Source organism: Macrobrachium rosenbergii, chromosome 51, assembly GCF_040412425.1.
Source record: "Macrobrachium rosenbergii isolate ZJJX-2024 chromosome 51, ASM4041242v1, whole genome shotgun sequence".
NCBI lineage: Eukaryota > Metazoa > Arthropoda > Malacostraca > Decapoda > Palaemonidae > Macrobrachium > Macrobrachium rosenbergii.
In genome coordinates, this window is record NC_089791.1 from 20,383,703 (window position 1) to 20,401,087 (window position 17,385).

Below are 17,385 nucleotides of genomic sequence, written 5' to 3' on the forward strand. Positions count from 1 at the left end.
TAAAAAATCTGAGAATTCCACAACATATTAAAGTATTTACATTTCTTCTATCTCGGTCTTTACCATGAAGTTACAGTTTTACTCACATACCTGAGAAATACAGATATTTTTGTGATTCTACCGTTACTATTTTCATGTTACTCTTACTCCTAACAGGTATGCACAGAGGGTTTCAAGATGTGCAACTCACGGAAGGTAAAATAAAACAACTTCTTTAATATTTTATTGTTTTTTGTAAGTGTAGGACGAAGTAAAATTTATACATTAGTGAATGTTAGCAGAATTATTTATATAATTTGATATGTGGTGATTAATATATATAAAATAATTCAGATTAGATCATACATAATGCTTTTACTGCCCTTACAGTTCGGCCAACTAGATAAGTAAATCAGTAAACATACTACATAAAATTACTTGACCATAAATGACCTACTAAGAATTTTAATATTTAAACTCTTCCTGTTCATATATATAATGACGTTCTGTATTTCAAACTTTTGTCGCAGACTGGGTAAATAATAATAATAATAATAATAATAATAATAATAATAATAATAATAATAATAATAATAATAGTTATTGCATTGAGAGGAATATAATTTTAAACACTTTAGGTCAGACAATTTACATTTTCTTCTAAACAAATATTTAAACTTATAACGATTCAGATCAAAGGGTTTGCAGTTTACTAAAAATTTCTGAAAACCTTACGAAAGCTTTACAGTGGTTCTCCAGCCCAAAATCTCACCGATTCTTTTTCTGACCAATAGTACCGCACCGAGTGTCAAGTGACTTCCCCAGTGAAATTATTCACCTAATACTTATTCTAAAACGTCCATAAATAGTTAACAAAGATTTGTCACAAGCTACCAGAGACAATATGTTCAGAATGAGTAAACGACAAAGCTGAGTGAAGAGATGACAAGCGTTGCAACAGCAACAGAATTGTTATGGCGTGTCAGTGAGCACTTGAAAGTGCTTGCAGTACATAACTGGCAACTATTTTAAATTATTATAAATACATGTCCTAGAAAAATAGAAAAAAAAATCTTCGTGGCGTAACCACGTTGTGGATTAGACGTGAAAGGAAAAAATAACAGTCGTTATATTCATAAAAAGATAGCAAGATATTCTTATAGTAAAGGTAGGTTACAACTGTAAAAATGGATGCAACAGTGGATTTACCTATTGCCTATTCTTTTGTAGTTGACGGTAAATATCAGCAGCTAATATCATTGGAGCTAATCGTTACTGGCTGCTCAGCATCCTCCACTGATTACAGTGATATCAGCTACAGATATTTATAACCTGGCTGATCCACTGCGCGAGGCACTGATCCTCTTTCACAACAGAATATCATATACAGGACGTTATCAATCCTTCTCCTAGCAATCTTTGGCAACCTACCACGGCAGTGACTTGCTGTCCAATAGCACTGTCCAGGAATCAGCTGATTTTTTCAGGACACAGACTATCTACTTTTGAAATTACGAAACTCTCCGATTTCATTCAGCGAAATAAATTTTTCATGCATTTAACATGATGCCCTGGAAAATTATACAAATATCCTATTAATGACAGTTATGAAATATGCACGATACGAATTTTGTGAACAATGTTAGTAAAATAAAACTATATCCAGGAGAAATGCATTTAAATCACTTCAACTGATCCCTGGACAATGGAAGTACACGAAACACTGACCATCTCAATACTGGTCAAACTTTAGTTTCACAACACCTAGAAAAAGCATTATTACTGGTATAAATCTTTCCTTTAACCGTCCACATTATATAAACCCATTCATAAGCGTGGATTTTACCGCAGTATAGCAACTGACAAATTAACCGTACATTGGATAGCAACAAGAAAAATGATTAAGTACCAAATGATATGAATCGGATGAAGTCGGGGTTATCGTAATGTTTGTGAAATACCGAAGGTTTAATCAGAAATGCTGTGCAGATCAAAAGGGGTTTCGAAGCGATACATGAATAACTATACAAAAGCGAGGGTTCTGACATTTTAGAGCAAGCATACATTTTGTTTCAAGGACCGGTTGAAAGTCAAGCTATTTACATGTGAAAACCCTACCCTCAAAATGTACATATTTACTACCTTCTGTTTGTATTGATGTAGCATTTCCAATCCTGTAGTACAACAAGGTACTACATGTGTGATGCTGGAAATTTCGTTTTCCTTATAATTTTTCGTACTGGGATATATTACTAGAATAACTACAATATTTTAATCCAGCATCTGCTGTATTTTATGAGGTCTTAGGTTTTTAGTGTAATTTATGATACATTTGAGTTTACCAGTGTTTTTAAGAACAACGATGCAGATATATTTTGAAGACATTTGTATCAAATTTAATTTTCCCTTAAAACAAACGTTTTGGAACATTGCACTTATTTGCGTGTATTAGGCTGGTGGATAAGGAGTACACACTGAACAGTCCTTCTATCTTTTGACAGTTGGAACTTCCTTACATTTAGTTGTGTGCAAGGAAAAAGCCCAATCATGTTAAACTGACAAAGAAAGATCGACTCCTGACACGTCTCCAGCACTACAGTCCATTGGGAACAGGCCTGCTGACGTCAATCTCCACAAGACGTTGAAGGCGTGGTGGTAGTAGTTTGTAAATGGCCTCAGGAACGTGGTCTGTCGAGGTAGACAAGAAAATGTTTTGTACATATGAAAACGTGGCAAATTTACTTGGGAGGTCAGATTACAGAAATGTTCCCTTCATTTTATTATATTAATTTGAGGAATATTCTTTTTCGGCGTGACAGGCGATTAGAAAAATCTGAAATCTGAACAAAGTGATGTTGACATGCTTGCTTAAAGACTTCTGGTTAAAATAAATATATTTTTTCCACAAATCAGTTCGAGATGAAGGTTTCAAAAAGAAGAAAGTCAGACTCACCATTACATCGGTATACAAGATCTGACCAAATGATCATTTCTTGTGAGAAGCAGAAGACACCTAGACGGCCTCCTTTAAGCTCGTTGTCGAAGATGTTGCCAGAATCCGCCACCATATTCTCGCCCTCGAAAATTCTGAGTCGAATCAAACCGATCTTTGGTCGATGCAACAACAGCCAGCGGTAAGCTGTCTTTTCCTTCCAGCCAACGTTACGGGGATCCTTCCACAACAGTTTCACCTGAAACAAGGATAAAACGGGGTAGATTTTAATATCTAGTGTCTATTCAATGCAAGGAGAGTTAATTGTGCTCTCTATACTTCATGAAATCTTTGTGTAATATACTGCAATGCGTGACCATGTTTATAATTATGCGCAGGACGGGTGTACAGTACTAGTCTTGGTGTAAATTTCAGTAAATATTTAAATGCGTGCACTCGTTGAAAACACAAAATCTGCCTTTTAAACGCGCGGCCAATCATTACTTTACAATGGCGCTTAGTACATACCCTTATTTATTCGAGGAATTACCAATACAACTCATTGATAGCTATGGTAAGAGTTTTTTAATGGTATGCTATACTAATGAAAAAGTAGTTTTCTTTAAAACACCAATGGCTAGGTATAAAGAAAATGAGAATTTATTTTATGAGTAACTAAAATATTAGGTTTCAGTTATTAAGCCTTTGAAGCGGAATAAAAGCATTCATAACTAGTCATGAGTAGTTGGTAGTGGAACACATCTAGAGTCGTGAAAAATGCAAAATATTGGAATTTATGGTATTTGCCATTAAAAAACCCAGTTCGAAAATACATTTTCCTTTTTTTTTTGTCCAGTTTTGTCAAAAAAATAGGCGTATGAGGTATTCCCAACGAAAAATCTTGAATACCCAACAGCGGAAACAACAGCTTTTTTGGAGACGCATGGAAACTCTATAAAATGAATTCAGAGACGGGCAAAGGCTCATAAATATAAAATTCTGCCTTTGAAACCTAATATTAATATGTGCTGGGAAACAAACTGAATTCCGCAGTATATTCTGCTATTTTCCTGCATTCCCCATACCTGATCCTCTGTGTCTCCCGTGTGCCACAGTGAATTTCTCATCATCTGTCCAGGACCGGTGTCAGATGACACTCTCTTCAGCTGGATACCTGGTTCAGCAACAGCTCGGAATGGCGTCGCCTGCCAGTAGGTCTGGGTATTTTTCTTCCACATGACGGTATAGAAACGCGAATTGTCCTGATAACTGTGGAAGAATATAAAAGAAAATTACTTTCTGCAATGGATTGCTTTGGAAGACATTTGCAAAATAAGAATATATCGATGTCAAGGCCACCTAAAACCAAGAAGTTTACATTAATTGAAATTCTAAGAAAGTGCAGTACAGTTACCTGAATATAAAGCCTACGTAATCGTCGTCAATCTCTGTATCAACAAAGAATGTACCTTCGAAGTCAACACCTCCAAACATGTGGTAACCTAAAAAGATAACACAAAATGTCTTGTGTATCAAGAATATTAGTTACAAGTTTCACAAACTATGTCAATATTCTTATTTCATCACTGAGCCTAATGTACAACACGTTGTGCACAAGTGGGCAATTATAATCAGTGTTTAGACAGTAGTATACTCAAGCATAAATATTCCTTGATTAAGTGTTACTTACCAACAGCAAGGCCAGGATCGGAGTTCATTGTCTGAACGATTTCAGCTCCCTTGTTGTAAATAACCCAGTTAGGATCAATTTGAGCATCACCTTCTGGATCCAGCACCACCGTTTGATAGGTTCTGATGAAAAAGATGCGCCATTTCATTATCTCCAATATAAACGATGCAACAGGGATTTTTATCTTATAGTCTTAATAGCTAAACTGGAGTGATACTTGGACTTTAACTAGGCAACCTGATTATATTCGCCAGATCTATGATAATACAACTGGTATCCTTAACGTTTACATTTCCTTATATTTCCGGATTTAATTCCTACAGATCATTTTGTGAAAACTAATGGGAAATTACACGAATTTATTACTTTCCCCATCTGAGCTTTAGAAAAGTTAAGAGGTCATTGCATGGCAATTGTATCTCCTGAGACTATTGATCAGCCGATCTCATACCATTCAGTCACCTTAGGACTAGCAGGATACTGGAAACACTGCCTTTGCCAATTCTGAGCATTTGAATGTTTGCTACCAGGAAGTTAGGTACTGATCGCAAAACTCTATTTACAGTAATCCCATATACTTCATGCCAAGTATAGAGAACATACATACTTATTCTCTAAACCTTGCTCCATACCTTGTGACCTGAAGAATGTAATTTTGGAAGAAGTTATCTAATAGAAAAGGTGTTATTGTCAGGAAAGCGTTTCCACTCGTTGCTTAATTTGATAAAATACTGACATTCTTGTGATTATTATGGTTCAAGCTCATTTGGCTATGAAACAAAATATTTATATGGATTTCTATATATAAAGTTATATCATTACTTAAGGTTCAATGTTTGCTTGAAAGGTCTATACAGCACCAACGAACAAAATGGGCTCCTGTAGTTCATGAACATTAATTGTACTGTTTTATGAAATAATCATTCAGAATCAATGAGTGACCTATCATGAGACACCAAAATATAATTACCAATTGGATGAACATTATCTGAGGCCTTTGAGATTAAAGGTATTCAAAAATATAAAGTGTTTCTTCTTTATTCTTTGCACAGAAGTTCCCATTCTTATTACTTAGTCTTTCAGATAACTTAAGGTGTCCACAATTGTAATTTTTTCAAGTTTTCACGCAACTCTAGTTTCAGCGACAGCAAGGCACATTTGCATTAATTTTAAGAGGCCTTAAAAAACAAAAGTGTCTGGAATTATGAGTAAAATAACAGGCTTCCTTACCTGAAATCTGTCGCATAAATCCTAGAATTGTTGGGACAGTTATCTTGGAAGTCCAGAAAATCGTCTCCATCCTGATCGTCGAGACAAGCATCGCCTTTGCCATCACTGTCAGAGTCCTTCTGATCAGGGTTGTAGATGAGCCAGCAGTTGTCGGCTTCGTTGGGAATGCCATCATTGTCTGCGTCAGCGTCACACTGGTCACCTTTGCCGTCATTGTCAGCGTCGTGCTGATCACTGTTCGGTGTGTCTACGCAGTTGTCCATGTCGTCTTGGACGCCATCCCTGGGGAAAAGAAGACAAATGTAGTAGGTGCAGGGATCCTTCAGTGGGTTCTTTCAAATTATTCTACAGGCTATTGTTATAGCTTAAATTACGAAATTCTACCAGAATGTCTCACCTGTCACGATCAATATCAGTATCGCAAGCATCACCGATCAAGTCTTTGTCGATATCATCTTGGCTTGGATTGCGTACATCAGGACAGTTATCACATTCGTCTCCCAGACCGTCACGGTCGGTGTCTTTCTGGTCGGGGTTTGGAGTCTTTGGGCAATTATCCTGACGGTTTGGCACCCCTGAAAAGTACGGCGGGCAATGTCAAGACAGCAGCAGAAGAGTAATGTGAATTTATAAAATAAACATAACATGAAGTAACCTGGGTAATTTTAAAAGCTCTAAATTTGAATGATACATGTAGAGTCTAAAGTCTACAGTAAATAAAACACAGACATTTCTAAAGATAAGACGAAACTTTGTATTACGTACATGAGTAAAACTGTAAGAAACGGATGGTTACAGGATACAGCTAGGGAATCAACTCCACTTCGTGGAACAGTAGGGAAACATCACCTTAGCATTTTACGAAGTCTTAATCTTTCATCCAGCTTAGATGGACAAACTTGATTAAGATCTAAGGACTTACCGTCGTTGTCGATATCTGGATCACAAGCATCACCAATGCCGTCCTTATCGTTATCTTCCTGTTCAAGATTTGGAATGGTAGGACAATTGTCGCAAGCATCTCCCTGCTTGTCAGGACCGGATGGGTCAGTATCCTTCTGGTCTGGGTTGGATATCAGAGGGCAGTTGTCCTGTCGAAAGGTAAAGATTCATTACTGATAGTGAAACTAGCGCAATTTATCTGCTAGTTTTAGGCATAACAGGGTAACATGCATACTCTATGACAGTAGAAAGCTGTCAATGTTAGTTTTTGGAAAATTTACCATCACTCGTCCCGAGTGACCAAAGCCTATTGATTATGGAAACAGTACTGTAGCTGCCCATCACTGGCTTAGAATTCAACTAAAACCTACTGATTCTGGAGTTAGTACTATAGTTGCACACCAGTGAATGAAAATTTAAAAGTTATTTACCATTGGATCAACTGCTCTAGAGCCTAAGGGCTAAAAATCTCAACTTTTGCAATCTTCAAGTTCATACGCCTAGATTTTAAGAACAGTACCAGAGCGGAAATTTGGTTAATCAGAAATTTCATGTCCTAAATTTATAAGTCATCCCAGAGAATCTCATTACCAAAGTATTTCTGTGAGGAAATATGAGAAAACTCACTGATGTCCTGGGTTGAAGCCTATCATTTTATCATATAAGGTCACTGTTTCTACATTAGTTTGCACACTAGTTATTTTAGCACCATAATGAAAGATAAGTTATTCAAGTTATGTTAGAGTGCTTTCACCCTGAAGGACATTTTTTGGGTCAACTGATTTTAGACTTTGTAAATAAAATATCCACTTCCTTATTTTTTTTAAAAATCACAGTAGCCACAGTTATCAGCCCAAGATTATATAAAGTAGTTCTTAGACAATTTTTGGAAAAAGAAAAACCATCGTTATAATTAAATGTAACAGACATGTTTCCACAATGTTTTTACAGGGACGATCATAGTTTCATCACACAAGTGAGGTCACATAAAATTTCTATAGGTTACTTAGTGTTTTCTAAAAGACTCCCAAATTCAATAAACAAACAATAATTCATAACTTACGGGACTGTTGGGAATACCATCATTATCAGCATCATCATCACAAGCATCTCCAATTTTGTCTCCATCTGAATCTTCCTGGCCAGAGTTTGGAGTCTGAACACAGTTGTCTTGACGGCAACGTGGATCATCGCAACCTAGGTCGAAGTCAGGCCAGCCATCCAAATCTCGATCTGGACCACAAGTTTCCCCATCACCAGCCCAGCCAACTTTGCACTGAGAATAAAATACATTCATTTAGTTTGGTCTATTGTGTTTAAATTTTTTTACGGATTTTACTGAAAAACTATCACAGATTTTTTATACACAGTCACAGGCAGCGTGAGTTATGAAGATACCTTGCAAACGTAGGAGTTCAGTCCAAATGGCTTGATACAGTCAGCATTTATATGACACTGTCTTCCATCTGGACAGAGACCAGGTCGATTATGGCAGCCCATTGTCTGGTTACCAACAAATCCATCAATGCAATCTCCACAAAAGTAGGATCCCTGAAATTATTTAGCAAGAATCAGGCACAAGATTTCAATAGTTACACATACAACCTTCAATAAAATTAATTCAGTGTATGCCAGAGTTCTTAAATTTCACTTTGTATCTTTAGAATTGTTGATTTTTTACAAACCTCTGTGTTATGACACTGAGAATGTGCCACACAGCCTCCATTGTTTTGGTCATCGCATTCATTTATGTCGTAACACGTTTGTCGATTCTGCTGAGCGAACTGGAGGCCAATGCCCTGCAGACCTGGGGATCCGGTGAAACCAGGGGGACAAGGATCACATCTGAATCCTGGCTGCATGTTGATGCACCGGACTCTTTGGTCACATGGCATGGCTAGATCACACTGTTTGGAAATATTCGTCATAAATATTGTGACAGCTGATATCGAGAGAATTGTTCAGAGTACTTTAAGCAGAACTACGAGAGTATGATATTTCAGTATGCTCAACATTAGATGTACATTTGGAAGCATTCTACTCTGCATAGTTACCTCGTCCATATCCCTGCAAGTGGAGCCATTACCGGTGAAGCCAGGTGGACAGGGACCACAGCGGAAATATGGATCAATGTTGGTGTTGGAGCACTGGACCCCAGGGAAGCAAGGATTTGGGTCGCATGCACTGATAGGATTACATATCTCTCCATCCCCAGTCTGTCCGGGAGGGCAGGGTCCGCACCGATACCCGTCTGACGTGTCGTAACACCTCACTCCTACGGGGGGCATTTGGAGAGTGTGTTGTGGTTTGATTCTGAACTGTTAGATATCATAAAAAGGGATGTGAATACAGAACAGGAGAAGGGATTTGCCCAGAGCATCGGACAACATACAGACGGACAGTTGATGAAGAAAGCCAGATGTAGCTTTTGTTGATGGCTGACAGTGAATAGCCCAGTTATGAGGACAGAAGAGCTGCTTATCTTTTTTTTTTTTTTTGATCATGTAAAATGTATATTCAAAGGAGCCATCTGAATCCCGAAGTTGATAATCAGAGAATTGTTCTTGGGATTTCATATGTACCGCTGACAAATTTTGAGTTGGTAATAAAATCCTATCTTGAGTAAAGCTAAGAATGTATCTACACAGCTTGATTCACAGGTTATCTAAAAGGGAACGGAGACTCAGACATACACTTAGTGGTAATACTTATTTGCAAATTCTGTGCCGTCATCAGTGATACTGATAAAACGGAGAGGAGTTATCAAAAAGATATAATTTGAATTTTTTCAGTAGTTAACAGAAAAAGTTTTCCGGAAGGTTAATGCTCTAAAACGGCTAAAGTAACAATTCAATTAAAAATTTGATTTTTCATGAGCTGGGATGATCAAGCATCCTAATCTGATATATCCTGTAATTTTTCGTTTGGATTTTAAATACGGTGCACTTACATGAACCATAAAAATAGCCATTGAAGTTAGAACAGTGGGCCATTACATTAATTTTCCCGTAAACTCAGTGCGCATCTTAAGGTCATTAAAGAAATTTATTTTGCCTCTAATAAATAAGGGTGTCGCTAAAGGTAGCAGCTCACATTGCAAGGTGAACTCGTAAAGTAGCAATCTTAAGTTCCACCTTGCATAACTGAGAAAAACCATGGTTCTTGTGGGAAAGGGGAACTGACTTAGCATAAAAAGACATGACTGAATATAAATGAATGGCATGAAAAGCAAAGTAGTGGTAGGTGAAAAAATGATTGCAAAATAAAAGAAAAATGGACACACCCCGTGTCAGAACTAACCAGTCCTTGGCTAATTGACACAGAAGTACTTGTTTGATCACAAGGGTGTAAGGAGACTGCCAGCACAGTGTATTTGGCGAGTGAATAATGAAAACAATATTCCTGCACTGATCGTGTTGTATCAGGAATAACGCCTGTGGAAGCACTGTACTGTATACAACATGTTCGTTTATTACTGTGACCTCCGATTAGAATTTGTTTTTTCACTTCTGATGCCAGTAACAAAAATGACAATTACATACTTTTTATACTGCGTTTTGTACAGAGTATACAGTACTGCATCGGAAAACCCAGCGTGTTTGACTGGGCTTCGCCATAAGAATTGAATGAATTGGAATAAATGTGCAAAAAACAGAGAGGAACAAGCGTATTCAAATGAAGCGTGATGAACATTATGCAAACGAGAACGGATTACGGCCAAGGAAAAGTCCAGTACGGGACTCGAACAGGCGGTTCAAAGAGCAATGGATTTTGGAATGTTTGTGTAAGATTCCGTCTTTTTTCCACAATGATGATGTGGGCTGGAAGAAGCAAAGAGAGAAAGGGTGACAGTGAGTGTGCTGTTCAAAGAGCGCCGCAGAAGGTTAAGTTTGTGTCATCGGCTGCACATTGACGTGACTTATGTCCATTATTACGTGAGCATCAATTGCATTTCATAATATTAATATTCAGCAATAAGTCACCAAATTGCACGTGACAAATGTATACGTAGACAACCACATGAAAGGCGAAAATTAAAGACCAGGTACCAAGCACTTTCGTGTATTACGTACACTGCTTCGGTACGCAATACACGAAAGCGCTTAATACCTGGTCTTTAACTTTCACCTTTCATGTGGTTGTCTACGTATATTAATAACATGAGGTCAATATATAATTCTGAATAAAAACAGTACTACAAAAGTGCTATACATAAAGAGCTACTTTACATAAAGGTAAATATGGGAAAGAAGAATTTATAAAATACATATACAACATAAACAATATATAATAGCATTTTTAAACACTAAATGAAGCAAAGACGAGGCTAGCCTGCGCCATAACCAATAGGCTCGTATTTATCAATCAAGTCATAAAATATTCAGAATATGCTTTTCCAGACTCTTTAAAATACACATTAAAAACTTTTTTCTTTACTTTTATAATGTCTTTTTTCATGAAGTGTGAAAAGGATTTGAGGAGAATGATCCCTTTAAAGAACTAATAATTCAGTACTTAATAAATCACAAGGACCACATTTCTCCAAAATTTTTGGAAGAAGACTTCGTTACCAGAATGACCTAAAAGTAGTAGAGAAAAGTCATTCCAAAACCTTGTGGTACACATGTACTCGAATGAATATCAGAATCATCTAGTTTTCAGCGAACATATCGCTGCATTACAGAGTATGAATATCAGAAGCATATAGTTTTCAGCATACAAATCATCGTACTACAGAGGACATCTATAAAAGAGGACAAGAGAGTTGACTTAGCAGGCCTTACCTCTGGCGCAAGGACGGTCCGCGCAAGTGACTCCTGGAACGCAGTCTCTGCCATCGCCTATGTATCCTCTCGGACAGCTATCGCACCTGGGTCCGTCTGGTCCAGGGGTGCAAGCCACTCCAGGGAAGCAAGGATTAGGCGAACAGGGGTCGTTGTCTGCGTCGTAGCATCACAAGTGTTAGTGAAATCAGTGACGGAACCAAATCTCAAGCTACACTCCTCTACTACTCATTTCTAAATACAATGTTTAAACGACTAGGCCGATATAAAGCTAAAAGGTAAAATAGTTTTGAATGACAATAATGGGTTATTTATCTTTAATGTTTTTACAGTTTTTTTTTGTGGGGGGGGGTGATGGGTTGGGCTTGATCAGTTAGTTAGCTTGCATGGAGCAACAGCAATCAGGTACGTTACTGGAGACTAAATTTCTCTCAAGGTGAGCAACTGGAATGTATTAATCTTCGTTGAGACTGACTGACGAACTGTCATAAAACAATAAAAAATGTTCAGAATATTGACTCGCATCATTCCAAAATTCTAATTACTTACGACAACTCTGAGCTCGATCACCTGCATTTCTAGCTCTATACCGGCCTAAAATTATTTTGTTACTGTACACAACCGTTCATTAAGATTAAAAAGGACTAAAACTACTCGTGCACATGCATTATTCACTACAGCATAAGAGAAAATGACAAACATCAAAGGACTACGATTCTAGTAAATATTTCAGAGGCAATGAGACACTATTACTAGCTACAGTTCACAAGTATCAGCACTTCTGAATTGAACTGTAAAGAGACTTTGCTTTGACACAGAGTTGTTCCCTACAAAGGCACTGCAGAAATGGGGCTTCGAAATAATACCCCCAAGCAAAATTCATGACGATCTGTCAGTGGTTACTACGAATTCAGTAGGTCTTGTGGTAAATAGAGAAATAATAACTTTTAAAGTACACAGTACTAAGAACGTCCTTGTAAAAGGTGTATATTTTCCATGTACTGCGACCGTTTTTCAGATATGAGTTTTCATCTTCCAACAGGAACATAACTCATTATTTCATCTACGTATCAGTCGTCGGCTAATCACTTTCTAATCAGAAGCATGTAAAAAATCTCGTTCTGTTTACACTACTAATGTCACTTCAGTATTTGTCTGATGTTTTGAATAATTCCTTGGTCATCACTGTATTACCCCAAACAAACCCACTTTGCAGAAATCACTAACTCCATAAAAATAGTAAAGTGATAGCAAAGTGATAGTTATCTAATGATGGAAATCATGTTTTACTAATACTAGGCAATACAGCTATGGACTAAGGATAGTATGCACTCCCATAAAAAAAGTCATACTTTGGCAGATATCAGTGCCGCACTTGAAGACTATCAGTACAGAAAAACAAGTTAATACAAAGCAAAGGAGTACATCATCTAGAAAAGGTAAAAGTGAATACCCTACCATACATGCAGAGCGAACTTTTAAAGCAACTTCTAATATAAATGAAATGATCAAAATCAATGCAGCGTGTATTTCTAGGTAGTGAACAAGTAGAACTAATTTAATCAAAGACTGAGGTTCCAAAATGGTAATGTGTATTCATGGAAATGAACCATAACCTTCTGAGCAACTACGGTGCTGGGCTATTTGATGGAAAGACTCATGTACTGTTTGATTAATTTTTCTCCTTCCCTCCGCACGTAGCTAAAATCGACCATAAGGCTTCACAATAAAATGTTATCCTCTTGGAGATTATCGAAATCTCAAAGCCATTTTTCTATTGAGTGGTCAGCAAATGTTTTTATGGCGCTTGATTGTACATTTAAAACTGCCAAATTCTGCAATAAACAAAGTTTCTTTATGGTAAACATATTGTATTTAACATTTATCACTGTTTGAATTTTGAATCGTGTCGGTTGGTAGCTCAAGGAGACAGCCCAGACGAAACGCTTGAGACTACAGATGTACAGGGAACATTCTTAGTGCACTTTTCCTTTTTTTCAATTACCCTTAGGCATGCTTCAGATTGCAACAGTGAACAACTGAAAGCAAAGACAGATTTAAGGTTGGAAATCTTAGCATTTGCGAGGCGTCTCAGTCCTTGATTGATGTTAGGCTTATTATTACGTGGGAGAAAATTAATTAAAAGAATGTTTGCTGCAGAGATTCCAGTAGGCACATTTTCCAAAAACAAATGTCTGCTTTTATCATCCGGTAGAAAATGGGTAACTATTTCGTGAAATATTCGTACGGAAACTTGTCTGCTGTTGAAGACAAAAAATATGACTTAATTTAAGCTATACCACTCTCGCTACGGCGACGTATACGCTGTTTGGTCAATGCCAATGTTTACCACCATGGTCTTCAGGACTAGGGTCGGTGGCTAAACAGTATGACAGCTCTGCACTTCTGGTCTTTCGGTCAGTGAAGGGATGACGAAAAATTGAATGCCAGAGACCATAAAAATCCAAGTCCACGGTAAGACCGGTTTCGCCGAGTAAACAGCCGCATGAAAACTTTTAGTTCCTGGAGTTTAAACGCTATTTTCCACTTTAGTATGAGAGCATTCAAGAAGATTGCCTAGAACTCGATCATCACCACCATTTTTATCTTCTCACCATATTCTAAAACAATACAGAGATCATTTTACATGGCTGGATCAGAAGCCATTTGGTGCACTTATCCAGCAAATATCTTCTTCAGTCAGGTATTATTTTAATTGAAGGGTTTACACAACATACCCTTGCTCTGTATTAGCAGAGCAATATTTTTCCTCCTAGAAGTGGGAGGACTGATGTTCGTGCAACCAGAAACCCACAAAAGGCTCTTCTAACATTCATGCTGGGGATAACTCAGTAGAGGGATGTTCAAGTTAGCTCTACTTAAAACACATTACACTAGTTTGCAAAGATTATTCAAAAATAAAAATAAACATCTGGAAAGAAGTCAGCGAAGAGAATAAGCAGGTGCAGCATTGCAATAAAAGTCGTAATAATTGCAACCGGTATATACATCAAAATAACACAGGTTATTAAATTAGTATCATTAGTAGAGTATTTCGTCCGATTTTATGCGTATTATTTAATGTGAAAGTAGATTCCCAAGTTCTTCATTTTTTTATACTACACTTTTTCCAGCAATCAATTTGTTGCGGATGGTTAAGAACATGTCCATATTCATACACACGTATACATATATGTATACATAAATACATACACACAGAAGCATACATATATATAATTTTATATATATATGTATTATATATATATATATATATATATATATATATATATATATATATATATATATATATATACATACATATACACACACACACACACATATATATATATATATATATATATATATATATATATATATATATATATATATATATATATATATATATATATATATGTATCTATGTATGTATATAGGTGTGTATATATATACATACATACACACCTATATACATACATACATCCGTAAAATCATGGCATCCGGCTTTTACCAGTCAAAATACTAAACAGAAAAAGCATGAAAAAGCAAGACTCCACTGTATAATAGTAATATTTACGACATGTCCCATTTTAAATTCCACAGATTGAGAAATATACTGCGTGACAGGGAAATCCAAATTCCACAGTCTCGGGTGGGTATGTTGTGGTGGAAGAAATCTGACAAATGAAGTAATGCTCAATAAACGTGTTGTTTTCCCCCGCTTACAGGCATCTTGATACCAGTATCTATTCCAGGGCTTAGCTGGAGACATGCGAAAGTAGGAGTTCATCCGCTGTGTCATTCGGACACTCGTGGGAGTCGAACTGTGTCGGGAGCTGTAGCGGGTATTGTAAGGAGTTTCGTGGGGATCCCTACGGAAGTATTGCACCCATTCGCCAAGGTCATAGTCGTATTCCCTCCAAGAATCTTGGACAGTAGTAGCAAATGTGTTAAGTTTACCCTTGATTTATGCTATGAGGATGTTGAACAGAAACTAGGATTGAAATTCAACATCTTTACTACGGTTCAAATCATCCTACATAGCATCATAAATAAATGACTGAGGAGTTAATTACATGAGAATTACCATAGCCAAGGCTCTTATAAGATAAGAATGCATGCAGTCCTAGCGTCTGTCTTTATTGGTGATTGTCTTTTTTTTTTCTTGTGTTTTAGTCTAAAGAGAACTTAATTCTATTCTAATTAGGTAGTACAGTCTTCACTGATACTCTTATAAATATTGTGTCCTCCCTTACAAACTAGCTGTAAAATCTCTTCTTGGTATTTTGAAAACAGAAGTTTGTTCCTTAATTTTACTCGACAGAACTGATGATGAGATTTATACCTAATGATTATCTCCATTTGAGAGAAAGACGAATCATTACCCGATGAGAGCTAATACTAAAAGCATCACACAAACTACATTCCTGATCACCAGGAAAAACTGCCAAAACAAAGTGCTTCCTAACTAATTACCGTGAATTTGCACAGAAAGACACAGCGATTGACTTGAATAAAAGCACTGGCAAGCTCTGATTATTACAAATTTTCTTATGCAGCTAATGTCTTCTAATTCAAACCTAACTTCTCTAGGGTACAAGTCCCTATTCTCAACAATGAAGGGTCTCTGATTATACTGTACTGCTAAGAGAACAGTCAACCAAGCAAGCAAATTTTGCATTCAAATAACAGAACTGCATTAAGCATATCTGAGCTAGCAAAGAGCAAGATTTCTTAGACATTGCAGTTCATAGCTATCATTCAACCCCTCTGAGCATTTCTGAGCGAAGAAAAAGTTTCATTGGCCCTAAATGAACATTGCTTTCCGCCATAAACCAGCCGACACCCTATAGCTGAACCGGTAAAAAAGCAAAATACTTTAACGCCCAACAAGGTTCTTCCTACCAGGTTTGCAAGCTTCGCAGTTCAGGATGGCATCGCGCAAGAGGATGGTTTCTTCACGCTGTGGAAGCAAAGAATTCACCTTTAGAAAATACAGCAGTACAAAGGATTATCCAATAAACTTTCCACATTACCAGACTTAAGCAAACGGAGACGCATCTGATCACTGAATATTTAATTGGGAACAGACTAGCCAAAGCTTCTCAATGTACAGTCCAAAAACAAACCTGTGTTTGAATCTCCACTTGTAACTCTTTTATGGTTTCTATGAGCTCAGTGAGAGTCTTGACCAACAAAGTACCTGTAAAAAACAGAATTTTACACTGGGGAAGGTAAATTAAATATCAAAATATCTACACTTATTTTTCAAACTAAGACTACAATATCTTACATATAAATAACTTGATAAGTAATTTACCGGTTATAACGAAGCACACAACTTAAGCATGATGAATGTTTTTTTAATAATTCTGCAATAAAGTGTTAAGATAAAAAACAAAGCAGAACATAATGATGAATATTATTGTCCTATTAGTAAGTTAATTCTTTACGGGTGCTCACACACACGAAAAGGAATATATTTCTAAGTCTAGTCATAAAAGTAAGTGGAAGACCTTGGAAGTTTGTGTCATCTTGTTAGCTACCTCCCTCCGAAGAAAATAAGTTAAAATTGATGGTTAAAATAAATTTCCTGTTCATTTTCACATTTATATATATATATATATATATATTTATATATATATTTATATATAAATATATATATATATATATATATATATATATATATATATATATATATATATATATATATATATATATATATATTATATATATTCTGAGAGAGAGAGAGAGAGAGAGAGAGAGAGAGAGAGAGAGAGAGAGAGAGAGAGAGAGAGAGAACGTAGATAATGCCCTGGTTTGGCTTAATG

At 36.6% G+C, this 17,385-nt stretch overlaps 1 protein-coding gene across 3 annotated transcripts in view; it reads right to left on the bottom strand.

The window, feature by feature from the left end:
• Window positions 1–210: 210 nt before the first annotated feature.
• Window positions 211–17,385, bottom strand: part of Tsp (Thrombospondin) — a 102,929-nt gene continuing 85,754 nt past the window's right edge. The window contains exons 6-20 of one of the 3 annotated variants that reach the window (XM_067094945.1): window positions 16,684–16,757; window positions 16,460–16,517; window positions 11,558–11,713; window positions 8,828–9,048; window positions 8,459–8,680; window positions 8,172–8,324; window positions 7,837–8,049; window positions 6,754–6,922; window positions 6,229–6,406; window positions 5,832–6,113; window positions 4,602–4,723; window positions 4,326–4,413; window positions 3,997–4,180; window positions 2,933–3,170; window positions 211–2,667 (exon numbers count right to left, since the gene is read on the bottom strand). In XM_067094945.1, the coding sequence (XP_066951046.1) occupies window positions 2,573–2,667; window positions 2,933–3,170; window positions 3,997–4,180; window positions 4,326–4,413; window positions 4,602–4,723; window positions 5,832–6,113; window positions 6,229–6,406; window positions 6,754–6,922; window positions 7,837–8,049; window positions 8,172–8,324; window positions 8,459–8,680; window positions 8,828–9,048; window positions 11,558–11,713; window positions 16,460–16,517; window positions 16,684–16,757 (2,453 nt within the window). In that variant the 3' untranslated portion in view covers window positions 211–2,572. The remainder of the gene's footprint in view (window positions 2,668–2,932; window positions 3,171–3,996; window positions 4,181–4,325; window positions 4,414–4,601; window positions 4,724–5,831; window positions 6,114–6,228; window positions 6,407–6,753; window positions 6,923–7,836; window positions 8,050–8,171; window positions 8,325–8,458; window positions 8,681–8,827; window positions 9,049–11,557; window positions 11,714–16,459; window positions 16,518–16,683; window positions 16,758–17,385) is intronic. The other 2 variants (XM_067094944.1, XM_067094946.1) reach the window with 2 other exon arrangements.